This window comes from Pongo abelii, chromosome 1, assembly GCF_028885655.2.
Source record: "Pongo abelii isolate AG06213 chromosome 1, NHGRI_mPonAbe1-v2.0_pri, whole genome shotgun sequence".
In the NCBI taxonomy this organism is placed as follows: domain Eukaryota; kingdom Metazoa; phylum Chordata; class Mammalia; order Primates; family Hominidae; genus Pongo; species Pongo abelii.
This window is the reverse complement of record NC_071985.2, coordinates 21,294,766-21,309,241: the sequence shown is the minus strand read 5'-3', so window position 1 is coordinate 21,309,241 and position 14,476 is coordinate 21,294,766. Positions and strand designations below refer to the sequence as shown.

At 54.3% G+C, this 14,476-nt stretch overlaps 1 protein-coding gene across 20 annotated transcripts in view; it reads left to right on the top strand.

The window, feature by feature from the left end:
• OBSCN (obscurin, cytoskeletal calmodulin and titin-interacting RhoGEF) overlaps positions 1–14,476 on the top strand; it is a 168,352-nt gene that overhangs the window by 89,247 nt on the left and 64,629 nt on the right. For 15 of the 20 annotated variants that reach the window (XM_063724835.1, XM_063724833.1, XM_063724832.1 and 12 more), the window contains 9 exons: positions 3,155–3,418; positions 3,783–4,046; positions 4,591–4,854; positions 5,835–6,101; positions 6,369–6,635; positions 6,725–6,997; positions 7,586–7,894; positions 8,558–8,754; positions 8,943–9,018. In XM_063724835.1, the coding sequence (XP_063580905.1) occupies positions 3,155–3,418; positions 3,783–4,046; positions 4,591–4,854; positions 5,835–6,101; positions 6,369–6,635; positions 6,725–6,997; positions 7,586–7,894; positions 8,558–8,754; positions 8,943–9,018 (2,181 nt within the window). The remainder of the gene's footprint in view (positions 1–3,154; positions 3,419–3,782; positions 4,047–4,590; positions 4,855–5,834; positions 6,102–6,368; positions 6,636–6,724; positions 6,998–7,585; positions 7,895–8,557; positions 8,755–8,942; positions 9,019–14,476) is intronic. The other 5 variants (XM_063724822.1, XM_054518756.2, XM_054518797.2 and 2 more) reach the window with 3 other exon arrangements.

Sequence of the window (14,476 nt, the reverse complement as noted above, 5' to 3'; positions counted from 1 at the left end):
ATCAGTCTGGTGAGTGTTCTGATTGATCATTGTGGTCATTCCAATCTTCTAAAGGAGTATTGTCTTCATCTGCTCAGGCTAACGTAACAAAGCACTGCAGACAGGGTGATTCAAATAACAGAGATTTATTTTCTCAGAAGTATGGGGCTGAAATCTCAAGATCAAGGTGTCAGCTCCTCTCTTCTTGTGGACAGCTGTCTTCTCCCCGTGTCTTCACATGGATGTCCGGATGTCCCTCTGTGTGCATATGTGTGTCCTAACCTCTTTTTATAAGAGCACCCATCATACAGGATTTGGAACCACCCTAACAACCTCATTTTACCTTTCAATGATTGTCTTTAAATACAGCGATATTCTGAAGTGTACTGGGGATTAGGACTTCAACATATGCATTTTTTCTGAGGCACAATTCAGACTATAACACTCCACCATCTGGATTCTCAAAATTCATGGCCTTCTCACGTGCAAAATATGTTTACTTCTTCCTAACAGTCCCAAATCTTAGCCCATTTCAATATCAACTAGTCCAAATCACCTCTAAATATCATCTGAGTCAACTGTGAGGGAGATAAAGTGTGATTCATACAGAGGCAAAATTTTTCTTCATCTGTGAGGCTGTGAAATCAGACAAGTTATTTGCTTTGACGTCACAATGGTGGGACAGGCATAGGATGGACACACTGAATCAGGGAGAAACTGGAAAGGAGAAATGAGTCATGGGTCCCAAGCAAGATGTAACCCTAGCAGGACAAATATCATTAGGTTTTAAGGCTTTGGATTAATGCCTAGTCCTCTGGACCCAACAGGGTTGCAACTCTACCCCCTCAGCCCTGAGTGGAGGTGTCTGGCTCTCTGTAACTGAGGAGGAGACAGCCTTACTTTCAGGCCTGTGCCCTCTACCCCCTGGTTATAATGCCATTCCTGTCAACCCCTGAACCAACTTTTGGGTCATTATTCCTTTTTCTTGCAGGATATCATGTTTATATCCATGTAACTCTATTGGCCCATCCTGTGGATTCTCAGAAGTCTGACATCCTTCCTTCATTTTGTCCCATCTCTGTTCCAATCAGTTCAAGCTAGCAGCATTTCCTCTGGTATAAAGGTCTCAAAAACTTTGTCCCATGCGATCCATGTGGATCAAAGCCACCAGACAAAAGAGTTCTCCACAGATCTTTCGTTGATAATCTCATTTTTATTACTGGCTTCTGCTGAGCGGGCTGAATGGATCCATAAACCACACACCTGATCTGTGTAGCAAATGGTTGTCCAGTGTTGATATTCTCCCCAGAATAATGCTTTCTCATTTTTTTTTTTTTTTGCAGTATGTATAGCCTGAAAATTTTTCTATATCTTCAAGCTCTGGTTCCTTTTTTGCTTAACAAATCCTTTTTGAATTTATCTCTGTCCTCTCACATTTTCATATTAGAGTGAAACCAGGCTATGGTTTCAATTCTTTGCTTAGAAACTTCCTCAGGTAAATATATCTAATTTTGTTGTTTGCAAGTCCTACCTTCCACAAAACACTAGAATAAAATTTGACCAGGTTTTTGGCCACTTTATAACAATGATTGTCTTTCTCCAGTTTTTAATAATATGTCCCCCGTTGTCATCTGAGGCTTGACCAGAATCACTTTTAACACCCATGTTTTCACCAACAATTGCTGCCTGCAAACACTGTTTTTTGGCATGCACCTGAAATATCTTTCAGCTACCTCCCATTGCCGAGTTCTAAAGCCACGTCCACATTTATAGGTATTTGTTCCTTTGGCACCCCACTCCTGGTACCAAAGTCTGAATTTGTTTGCTTGGGTTGTCATAAAGTATCATAGACTGGGTGGTATAAATAACAGAAATGTATTTCCTCACATTCTGGAGGCTACATGGTTGAGATCCAGGTGTCAGTAGGGTTGGCTCCTTCTGAGGCCTCTCTCCTTGGCTTGTAGACAGCCGTTTTCTCTGTGTCTTCACTGGTCCTTCTCTGTTTCCTAATCTCCTTTTCTTATGAGGACAGCATTTATATTGGATTAGATGCCACTCTTGTGATCCCATTTAGCATTAATCACCTCTTTAAAGGCCCTATCTCAAAAACAGTCATATTCTGAAATAGTGGAAGTTACGACTTCAACATTTGACTTCTGTAGAAACACAACCCATAGCAGTCTATGGCTATGTAATCGGGTTAGGCCCTGCTCTGCTAACTTGTGAGCCCCCTGCCTGGAGTCAGGAGGCAAGAGAGAATGGTAGATTGGAGGTTCAGAAGTGTGGTTTGAGGCCACATCTGGTTTCTGTCATGATCTAGGTGATATGAGTCAGGGTAATATGTGGGAATGTGGATTCAATAGGGTCAGTCCAGGAGCATGTTGGATGGAGGTGTAGCAGGGCCTTGTGTGGGCTGGGATGTTGTATGGTGAGCCCAGGTATATCTAGGCATGGGCACTGCCAGATGGAAGCCCTGTCTGGTCAGGCTATCTCTTGTGTGAGGGATGCCAATGGGGCAGTGGATGTTGGTACCTGGAGGTGCCTACTGTGTCATCATAGAGAGATGTCCATCATGTTATTGCATATGTGGGTTGCAAGTTGGAGGAGCCTGTCTTGCTTCCCCATAATGAAAGTTCACAGGTAGGATAAGATGCCCTCTGAGAAGAGATCCAGGATGGAGCCCATCTCACACCCAATCTGCACCTCACAGGCAGAATGCAGGAAGTCTTCACTGTCAAATGCACTTTGGTCCACCTCATCTCAAGTTCCTCCAGCCTTCCTGCTTCTCTTTTCTTCCTGGATGTTCAGGTGTGTCCCTCAGATCCTCCAGAGGGCTTGATGGCTTCTGTCCATGTGACACTTCCTACCCCTGCCTACCCAATTCACTCAAGATCTGAAGACCAAGGAGGCCTCAGAAGGGGCCACAGCCACACTGCAGTGTGAGCTAAGCAAGGTGGTCCCTGTGGAGTGGAAGAAGGGACCTGAGACCCTCAGAGATGGGGACTGTGTTCTCTGTTCCTCCTGGGCCATGTGCTTTCTCACCATCTGTACATTCATTTGCTCATTCTGCCATGGTCCTGTGGTGGTTTGTGTGCCTCCTTGTGTGTGTCTGTGTCCTGTCCACAGAGTTGTCCAGTTAGTCTGATGATCTCAGTGACTGCTTGGTCCTTCTCAGCCCTGCCGGCCAGATTCATAGAAGATGTGAGAAATCATGAGGCCACAGAAGGGGCCACGGCTGTGCTGCAGTGTGAGCTGAGCAAGGCGGCCCCTGTGGAGTGGCGGAAGGGGTCTGAGACCCTCAGAGATGGGGACAGATATAGCCTGAGGCAGGACGGGACGAGGTGTGAGCTGCAGATTCATGGCCTGGCTATGGAGGACACTGGAGAGTATTTGTGTGTGTGCGGGCAGGAGAGGACCTCAGCTACACTCACTGTCAGGGGTAAAGATCCCGTGTGGTCACATGGACTTGTGGCTTGGAATCTATGTGTCTCTGTGTTACCACCTTCTACTTCCAAATATGGCACCCCTGTGGGAACCCTCAGGTTGTGTGTCCTCTAACTGGGGTCCTCTGGGCATCTCCTGCCTCCGCTTCTCCTCATCAGGAGATGTCCTCCTGTTCATCCCCATCCCTGCATGTTCTCTGTTCCTCTTGGGCCATGTGCTTTCTCGCCTTCCTTACATTTGTTTGCTTATTCTGCCATGGTCCTTTGGTGGTTTGTGTGGCTCCTCGTGTGTGTCTGTGTCCTGTCCACAGAGTTGTCCAGATAGTCTGATGATCTCAGTGACTGCTTGGTCCTTCCCAGCCCTGCCGGCCAGATTCATAGACAACATGACAAACCAGGAGGCCAGAGAAGGGGCCACGGCCACACTGCAGTGTGAACTGAGCAAGGCGGCCCCTGTGGAGTGGAGAAAGGGACCTGAAACACTCCAAGATGGGGACAGACACAGCCTGAGGCAGGACGGGACCAGGTGTGAGCTGCAGATTCGTGGCCTGGCTGTGGCAGATGCTGGGGAATACTCGTGCGTGTGTGGGCAGGAGAGGACCTCGGCCATGCTCACCATCAGGGGTAAAGATCACATGTGGCCAAGCAAAGCCATGTTCTGGTGTGCCAGTATTGATTTCATGCCATCCATCTCCACTCATTCGTGTCATCTCCCTGTGTCGATATCATCCTGTTCCCATAATTCCCCAGAATCCCTTCCAGCCTCCTGGACTGTTGCAGAAACCAGGAGAAAGCAGCATCTCTAGCCAGCTCCCATCTGTGTACCAGCATGGGTTCAGTCACGTTGCCCTGTTGGTTCTATGTCTTGTCCTCCATTCCCTCATATTCTGTCTACCAAAGTGCTCCAGATGATCTGATTTCCATGTGTGTCTGGCCCTCTTCGGCTCTGTATGTGCCAGATTCATATAAAGACCGAGGTGTGAGGAGGCCACAGAAGGGGCCATGGTCATGTGCTATACAGCCTGGACTGAGGGAAGCAGCCTGTGCTCAGCACATCCCGATGTGGCTCGTGTCCATTTGGGTTCTGTGTCTTTTCTGTGTCATCCATGTCCTGTCTCTTCTGTGGGCTCAGAGGCATGATTGTGTCCATATCTTCTGACCTCCCCAGCCCTGCCCGCCAAGTTCACAAAGGGTCTGACAAATGAAGAGGCCACAGAAGGGGCCACGGCTGTGCTGCAGTGTGAGCTGAGCAAGGCGGCCCCTGTTGAGTGGAGGAAGGGACCTGAAACCCTCAGAGGTGGGGACAGATACAACCTGAGGCAGGATGGGACCAGATGTGAGCTGCAGATTCATGGCCTGTCCGTGGCAGACACTGGAGAGTACTCATGTGTATGTGGTCAGGAGAAGACATCAGCCACTCTCATTGTCAAGGGTAATGACCACACGTGGCCACACGGACTGATGTGGGTGTGTGTCCTTCCTCTGTGTGCAGTTGCAGGCACAGCACACCTCCTTGCGGATGCTGCTTTCCTCTTCCTCCTGCTGTTTCCTCTGTCTGCTCTGTTCTTGGGTTCCAGCATTATCCCGTGCCCTGGTGTCTGTACTGAGCTTCAGCCATGTGACCTTGTGTACCAGTTATGGTTGTAGGGAAGGAATTCCCACCTTGTTTCCCTCCCACTGCCTGCCACCACCACCTAATCAATCCAACTTTCTGCCATCCTTCATTTGAGACCTGGAGTCTTTTAGCCACAGGGTCTCATGTCCTTCTCTGAGGGAGGCCTCTGGTGCCCAGGAAAGGGAGGCAGGACCTAGAGCCCTGGGCCCTGCAGGCTGGCCCTGATTCTCAGTGTAGCCTTGTGGGGCAAACAGCCCCCGTGGCACTTGAGGGTCTAAGGGAACCTGGTCCCTGCCCTGGAGTCTAGGGGACACAGCCCTGTCCTGGGGTCTGGAAGACACGGCCCCACTCTGGAGTCTGAATACGTATCCCTGCCCTGGGATTTGGGTGCCCACAGAGGGGAGGTGGAACCTATAGCTCTGGGCCCTGGCCTCGCCCTGGGATCTGGGAGACTCAGCTCTGCCCTCGGGTCTGGGGTACAGGGTCTCACCCTGGGTTCTGAAGTACGCATCCCTGCCCTGGGCTCTCGGGTGTGTGGCCCTGTGGGGGCTGGGGGTGGGGTCCTGGGTGAGAGGACAGCCTCCTAAGCCCTGGGTAGATCTAGCCCCTCCCTGCTTTCCCACCACGCTGCCTCCTCACTCCTGAATCACAGACTGGTGGTCCCCAGTACCATCTGAGGCAGCACCGCCTGTGGAGCCAGGCCAGGGAGCTGGGAGGAGCCCAGGCCCTCATCTGCTGGCCTGGAGAGTGATGCCTGGTATAGATCTGGAGCTGACCCTGCCTCCTGCCCCCTGCAGCCCCACACCCAGTGTTCCGGGAGCCACTGCAGAGTCTGCAGGCAGAAGAGGGCTCCACAGCCACCCTGCAGTGTGAGCTGTCTCAGCCCACTGCTACAGTGGTCTGGAGCAAGGGTGGCCTGCAGTTGCAGGCCAATGGGCGCCGGGAGCCACGGCTTCAGGGCTGCACCGCAGAGCTGGTGTTACGGGGCCTACAACGTGAAGACACTGGCGAATACACTTGCACCTGTGGCTCCCAGGCCACCAGTGCAACCCTCACTGTCACAGGTGGGCTCCCAGGCTAGCGTGGCCCAGGATATAGCGCAGTTCCTGTGCTTTGGGCGGACCCTCGGGGCTGCCTCCCCACCTGGGGCTTCCAATTGAGGAGACAGGGCTCCACAGGGTGGGGGTCCTACCTGCCTTGAGGCCCTGCCTCCTTCCTGGTAGCTGCTCTGATGCGGTTCCCCCTCCCCACTCTGCCCTGTGTCACACCTGTTAGTTCCCCCTTATAGCTCCTCAGGGACCTGCCCTCATGCCCTGCTCCCTCCCCTGCAGCTGCGCCTGTGTGGTTCCTCCGAGAGCTGCAGCCCCAGGAGGTGGATGAGGGAGGCACTGCACACTTACGCTGCGAGCTGAGCCGGGCGGGTGCGAGCGTGGAGTGGCGCAAGGGCTCCCTACAGCTCTTCCCTTGTGCCAAGTACCAGATGGTGCAGGATGGTGCAGCTGCAGAGCTGCTGGTGTGCGGAGTGGAGCAGGAGGATGAGGGTGACTACACTTGCGACACGGGCCACACGCAGAGCATGGCCAGCCTCTCTGTCTGTGGTGAGCTGCTCACCAGCCCCTGCCTCCCACAGCCCCTCACTCTGTCAGCGGCAAGGGGCACTAAGCATCCCTTCCTGCATCGCCCCCAGTCCCCAGGCCCAAGTTCAAGACCCGGCTTCAGAGTCTGGAGCAGGAGACAGGTGACATAGCCCGGCTGTGCTGTCAGCTGAGTGATGCAGAGTCGGGGGCCATGGTGCAATGGCTCAAGGAGGGCGTGGAGCTGCATGCGGGCCCCAAGTACGAGATTCGGAGCCAAGGGGCCACGCGGGAGCTGCTTATCCACCAACTGGAGGCCAAGGACACGGGCGAGTATGCCTGTGTGACAGGCGGCCAGAAAACTGCTGCCTCCCTCAGGGTCACAGGTGAGCGGTGGGGCCTCCCAGAGGAGAGGGTGAGCCCTTCCCTGCCATCCCACTCCCTTATGGTTGCCTTCTGGGTGCATCTGAGTCCCCTGCTCTCACGCTGTCTTCCTCCTCACCCCTGGCACCTCCTGGTGTACCTGTCAGGGCTCTCTGAGAAAACCTGGGCAGCAAGGAAACAGGCTGCAGCCCCTCAAGCCCACTCCTGAGGCCAGTGTGTGGGTGCCCTGCTGAGCCCCCACCTGTTTCTCCTGCAAGCCTTGCCTCCCTGCTGTGCTTGCCAGGGTGGAGCTGGCTGCAGTGTGGGAGTAGACAGGCAGTCGAGTGTCCCACGACCCCTTCCCATTCCTGAGACACAACTGCCCTCTTGGCCCACACTTCCAGCCCATGTTCTGTCCCCAAAGAGTTCAGTGTCATAGCGGGATCTGTGCTTGTGAGCACATCAGGGGACAAAAGCCGTGTGGGACAGATGGGCCATGGCAGAAGAGTGTGAGAGTGCCCAGGAAGGCTTCCTGGAGGAGGGGGCATAGGAGCTTGGCCTGGGCTCTTTTACTTGGTTGGTAAAGGGAACCATCTCACCCCACCCCTCAGAGCCTGAGGTGACCATTGTACAGGGGCTGGTTGATGCGGAGGTGCCGGCCGATGAGGATGTTGAGTTCAGCTGCGAGGTGTCCAGGGCTGGAGCCACAGGCGTGCAGTGGTGCCTACAGGGCCTGCCACTGCAAAGCAATGAGGTGACAGAGGTGGCTGTGCGGGATGGCCGCATCCACACCCTGCGGCTGAAGGGCGTGACGCCCGAGGACGCTGGCACTGTCTCCTTCCATTTGGGAAACCATGCTTCCTCTGCCCAGCTCACCATCAGAGGTAGCCACAGGCGGGCCCCACCAGTGACTGCATGGGGTGAGAATGTCCGGGCCCTGCTGGGTGTGGAGACAGACGGCAAAGGTTCCTTCCTTTGGTGGCTGGGGGCCTGGCAGGGAGGTGGACCTGTGAGCTGGCATTTCAGGGTGGCCCTAGGATGTCAGGGGAGAGTGGGCTGAGTCAGGCTGGTGGGGCGGGTTGTCATGGGCTTCCAGTAGGCTGACACAGTGTTGGAGTTTGGGTCTTGGCCCTTGCAGGGGGGCCACTGCAAACCATAGCCCACTCCCAGCCCTCAGTCATCTGCACCATCTCCTCTAGTTCTCACACTAGTCCCGTTTACCCACCTGTCATCCATCCTTTCATTCATCCATTTATCCATTCACCCATCCATCCACCCATTCACTATCCATTCATCATCCATCGATCCATCCACAATCCATCTGTTTATCCATTGATCAGCCACCCATCCATCCACCCATTATCTATCCATTCATTCCTCCATTGATTCATTCACCTATCCACGTCCATTAGAGCAGACTCTGCCTGCAACTGGAATGGGGAGCTGGGAACAGGCCCCCATGTGCATGTCTTTGTGCACTGGGGGAGGATACCCAGGGATGGACTCCCGAGACGATGAGACTGTGTTGATTGAGGGGGCACCTCAGACGCTGAGGCTGACACCCATGCCTCCTCTGTGTCCAGCTCCTGAGGTGACCATCCTGGAGCCCCTGCAGGATGTACAGCTCAGTGAGGGCCAGGATGCCAGCTTCCAGTGCCGGCTATCCAGAGCTTCAGGCCAGGAAGCCCGCTGGGCTTTGGGAGGGGTGCCCCTGCAGGCCAACGAGATGAATGACATTGCTGTGGAGCAGGGCGCACTCCACCTGCTCACCCTGCACAAGGTGAGGCCTCTGGGACCTGAGTGTACCAGGACGGGGATGCTTCCAACTCCATTCGGGAAGGTCTTCCACCAGGGGGTTATGCTGGGGAGGTGATGAGCTCCTGTCACTGAGGTCTGGCAAGCTGGCTGGGCTCCTTCTGGTTGGGATGGGGGCTCCCAGGGCCAAGCATGTCTCTCCCTGCTTCCTAGGTAACCCTCGAGGATGCTGGAACTGTCAGTTTCCACGTGGGCACATGTAGCTCTGAGGCCCAGCTGAAAGTCACAGGTGGGCAACCCCTTTCCACACTGGTCAGTCTGCCTGCAGATGCCCAGTTTCCTGGGCACCAGAACATCCTACCCATTGGCAGCTGTCAGCGGGCGGGGGGCAGAAACCCAAGACTTCCAACAGTGATCTTGTCTTGGGGCTGGCAATTTTGCAATCCCTGGCCACTGAAGCCACGGACCAGAGAGGTCACTGGGGGGTAGGCTAGTGGAGGTAGTCTTGAGAAATTCCAGAGTGTGTGTGGGGTCCCTGTCCAGGATTAATGCCACCTGCGGGAGGGAGATGGGGGGCCCAGCTGCCATAGGCTTAGGCCCTAAGGTGGAGGCAGGACCTTCCTGACTTCCACCCTCCAAACGCCTACTCCTATGATACGGATGCATGGACATGCCAACGCATCCATGTTTATACACGTCTGCATGCCTGACAGGCTCAAAGGTGCAGATGCAAAAGCATGCCTATGACAAGTGTATGGATTTGGGCAAGCATGTAAACAAGATTTTAGGAACCTTCAGCTTGGGTCATACCTCGCCCCCAGAGCTGGTCATCCCTGAGTGCTTGTTCTTGAGTGCTCTTCCCCTACTGTCCTACCTTTAGGTCTCAAACGGGTCCCCTCTGTGTACTCATCATCCATCTATTCATTCATCCATTTATCCATTTACCTATCCACCTTCCACCCATTTGCTATCCACCATCCATCCATCCATCAACTGTCCATTCATCTATCATCCGTCCGTTCATCTATCATCCATCCTTCTATCGTCTGTCCATCAATCCATTCGTAATCCATCCATTCATCCATTTATCATCCATACAGCTACCATCCATCCATTCACTGTCCACCATCCATCCATTCACCATCCACCCATCCACCATCCATCCATTTACTGTTCATCTATTCATCCCGCTGTTCATCCATATATCCATCCATCTGCCCATTCACACATTTACCATCCATACATCATTTATACATCATCCATTCATCTATTCATTATCCATTCACACACCCACCATCCATCCACCCACCCACTGATCCATCTGCTATCCATCCATTTACTATCCATCTATCCATCCACTGTCCATTCACCCATCCTTCCATTCATCTACCATCCACCCATCCGTCCACCATCCATCTACCCTTCCCCCATCCACTCATGTATTCATCACTCACTCATCCACTATTCACCTATCTTTTCATTTATCCACCATCTATCCACCATCCATCATACACTCACAATCCACCTGCTATCCATTCATTCACTGTAGGATATACCCTCTAAGCTCCTACCCTTAACCAAGTACTGAACCTCATGATGGGCCAGATGCAGTCTGCCTTCAGGGGGTCCCCAGTCTGTTGGAGGAGTTGGACATGGAGATAGCGTGTCCTTCATCCTAGGTGCCACCTCCCACTCCCAAGTCTTTAAAAGGAGATAGATGCAGTCAGTTCTGTTGCCTGTGGGTTCGGGAAAGTTTCCAGATGCCAGTGCCCTCAAGTTGAGTGATGAAGATGGGAAGTTTCCCAGGTGTCCTGAGCAGGGGCAGGATAGCAGGGGCTTGGTGTGTTCATCAGAGTGGGCAACTGTGTGGAGCAGCATGGAGCTGGGCTGTGCTTTGGCCCCTCTCTAGGTGAGGTATTCTCAGCCTGGGTGAGCTGGCTCATGTACAGACACCTGGCTGTGACCTTTTGGTGAGGGCCCTGGCACAGGTGTGTAAATGGGTGCCCATCCCAGGCCCAGGTAGGTGGTGTGGTGGAAGAGCTTGGGAACTTGCTGGAGACAAGAATGAAGAGTTGGTAGGGCAAGATGAGGAGGTGGTCAGATGTGCACTTGGGGAAGACAGTCAAGGGAAGACCAGGAGCTGGTGCTAGGGTGTCAGTGGTGCACATGAGGAAGAGCATGGAGAGGCTTCCAGTGGAGGGCCTGCTTGGGTGGGCACAGAGGGTGATTTGCCTGGTGTTGTCCTGATGGGTGGCTGGTATCTCTGTAAGTTCTCCCCACTCATGCTTCCTCACCCCATGGGATGGAAGTGTCTGGGCTTTGCCAACTGCAGTTTCTCTCTCTTTGTGAGGAGGCTTACAGGATGGTCTTGGGAAGTTTCTCAGGGGCAAGCAAGGATGGAGGGCAGCATCTCTGTTGCCCGATCCCAGGCAGCAGGTGGTGGAATAAGCCTTTGGTTCTGTCTTCCTCCCTTGCCTGTGGGGTGTGAGGTTCAACTCTGTGGGCAGCAGTAGCCTGGGCACATTCTCCTATCTGCAGTGACTACCCTGAGTTTCCATCTGAGAGGTGGGTGGGAGGGAGGAGGAGAGTGTGGAAGGCACAGGGCAGGCACTGGGCAGTTCCTTGAGTTTGGGCCCTGCTGTGTGACCAGGCAGGGAGCAGTTGCCACTCAACATAAGGGCCCTGGAATTCTGGGCTGAAGGGACCTTGGAGGACATCTGGACAAAATGCCCTCTTGGGATGGAAGAAGCGTCTGCTTCCACACCCCCTGGGACAGGGAACTCACTTTCTGAGGTGAACTCCCATCCGCTCACAGTAGCAGGCCCTGTAGCTTCTCCTTCCCAACCCACATTGGGTCAGATAAGGCACCAAATGCCAGAAAGAACTCCAGCCATGGGGCTTGGAGCTTGTCCATTCTGCCTTCTGAGAAGGGCATGTGTGCCTGTCATCAGCCTCCTGTGGGTGAAACCAGGCATGTTCTGAAGGGGTGTGTGGGGGTGCGAGTCTATGAGCTGGAGCTGAGCCACTCTCCACAGGCTCACTGTGGGTGGCCTCTGTGTCCCCCTCTGTGATCAGGGTGGATTTCTATTCCCTAACCCTAGGTCACCCTCCTGGTCTGGGTGATGCCTGCTCTGGCAGACCCGAGGGTGGCCCCTGTACCAGTAACTACTGGCCCCAAGGCTATTCTAGCAAGTCCCACTTTTGGTGGGGTTGAGGGGACAGGGTCTCCTGTTGCCCAGGCTGGAATTCAGTGATGTGAACATAGCTCAGTGTAGCCTCAACCCCCTGGGCTCAAGCGATTCTCCCACCGCAGCTTTGCGAGTAGCTGGGATTACAGGCACATGCCTCCACAGGGTCTCACTATGTTGCCCAGGCTGGTCTTGAACTCCTGGGCTCAAACAGTCCTCCCACCTTGACCTCCCAAAGTGCTGGGATTACAGACATGAGCCACTGTGCCTGGCCAAGTCCCACTTCTGACACCAATTCTAGAGAACAACACACTCACTGTTTTTCTTCTATTATACTCATAGCACAGAACACTCTGTGACCAGATGTGTGGGGGCCATACACCAAGCGATTCTCTAGCAGACAGCAACTGGCTGTCCACACTTCAATTCAATTCTGATGCTTTCTACTTGGAGTTAGAGTCAGATTTCATAGATTAAGGGCTGAGTCCCACAAGACTGCCCCACTTCAGATGCCAGTGGGAAGTCCCAAGCCACCCACACTTCTGACTGAACAGCTATGAAATGGGGTTCCCACTACCCCTCCTTGAGTTTGATTAACTTGCTAAGACAGCTCCCAGAATTCATAGAAACACTTGTATTGAGCAGCTGTTATAAAGGATACAGCTCAGGAATAGCCATGTGGAAAATATTTAAAGGGCAAAGGATGGGGGTGGGGGTGGGCATAGACCTTCCATGTCCTCTCTGGGCGTGCCATGCTCCCAGCACCTCCATATCTTCACCAACGTGGGAACTCATCAAATCTCATTTAAGAGCTTTTATAGAGCATAATCTCTGTTCCCCTCTCCCCTTTCTAGAGGTGGGACGGTGGGAAAATTCCAACCCTCTGAACACTTGGCCTTTCTAGGGGCCCATTCTGATGTTGTCCAGGACCCCTACCTGAGTGACCTCATTAGCATAAACTCAGGTGTAGTCAAAGGAGTACATTATGAACACTCAGGAACTTCTGAGGGTTTTAGGAGCAGAGACACAATCTATTCTTGTGCCACACCCCCACACCAGTGAACCTTAAAGTGGCCCAGTCCTGTGGACTCCAGGGTGTCCCAGCCTCGCCCTCCTTCTTACCCTCTTGTGCAGAGGCAGCGCCATGCCTGGTACGTGGCTTGCAGAATGTGGATGTCTTCGCGGGGGAGGTGGCCACGTTCTCCTGTGAGGTGTCTCATGCGGGTGGGCCGGAGGCCCGCTGGTGGCTGGATGGGACCCTGCTACAGGATGGCCCCCAGAGCGCCATCGCTGTGCGAGACGGGATCTTTCACTCCCTCATGCTCTCAGGCCTGGGGGTGGCCGACTCCGGCACTGTCACCTTCCGCGCAGGGCCCCTGGTCTCCACGGCCAAGTTGTTGATCAAAGGTATTGGCCGATGGGAACCCCTGCCATGCTGGCACTTTTGTATGCTTCCTGCGGGCTCCTGGGATCAGGGATTGGCCCCCAGGGCCACAGAGTGGTCACCACTCTATGCATGCTGTCTGCCTACAGTGGCACAGGTGGGCATGGAGGGTGGATGAGAAGTCTGGGCTTAGGGAGTGGTGTAGCTGGACACCAACCTGTGCCCTGCTGGCAACAACCTTGCTGGCTGCACATGCCCAGCCATGAAACCCAGTCCCTTATGGAGGCAAGAGCAGCCCCTGCCGAGCCTACCCCTGCTGTCACCTGCTTCCTCTGCTGTGGGCTCAGGCTGGGTTTGTGCCCTTCTGGGAAAGAGCTGGCCATATGGGAGCCCCCTCCCAGTGACTCACATGGTGCCTTTGCCCCCTGTGCACCCTCAAAGAAAATGTGGAAGGTTCACCTGGGTCCTGGGGCAAACAGCCATTTGTGGAGTAGGATTTGGACGGTGGAGATGGGATGGGGACCCCAGGAGAGATGGCAGAGTCCTTGCAGAAGGGGCGAGCTGGGCTGGGGCTCTGGCTCCTGAGCCAGGGCCAGAGGGCATGGGGTAGGGGGACTTTGGAGGGTGTGTGTCCCTGTTGGGGCCATGTGCCCAGGGCCAGAGGGAGATAGGGGCAAAGGGGACCAGGAGGGGCCCCCCTGGAAAGAGACCAAGCCTGACAGTGCTATCTCCCATGGGTGGGGGTGAGGTGTGTCTGCAGTGGATAGCCCTGGGCTGTTGTGGTGGGCCCCCTTCCCTGGGCCATGTGCCAGGCAGTCACTGCTCTGCCATTGCCTGCCACAGCTCTGTGCTTGCTGCCGCTGAAGCCTCTAATGCTGACAGCAGAGGGTGGGATGGCTGCAGTGGCTCAGCTCTGGGGGCTGATGTGTGTCCGGCATGTTGGCCGACAGATCCCGTGGTGGAGGTGGTCAGTGCCATGCAGGACTTGGCCGTGGAGGAGGGTGGCTCGGCCGAGCTCCTCTGCCAGTACTCACGGCCCGTGCAGGCCACGTGGAAGATGGACGAGCGGGAGGTGCGCACGGATGGGCACCGTGTCATCATAGAGCAGGACTGGAACGTGGCCAGGCTGACCTTCAGGCCGGCCTTGCCCTGTGACAGTGGCATCTATTCTTGTG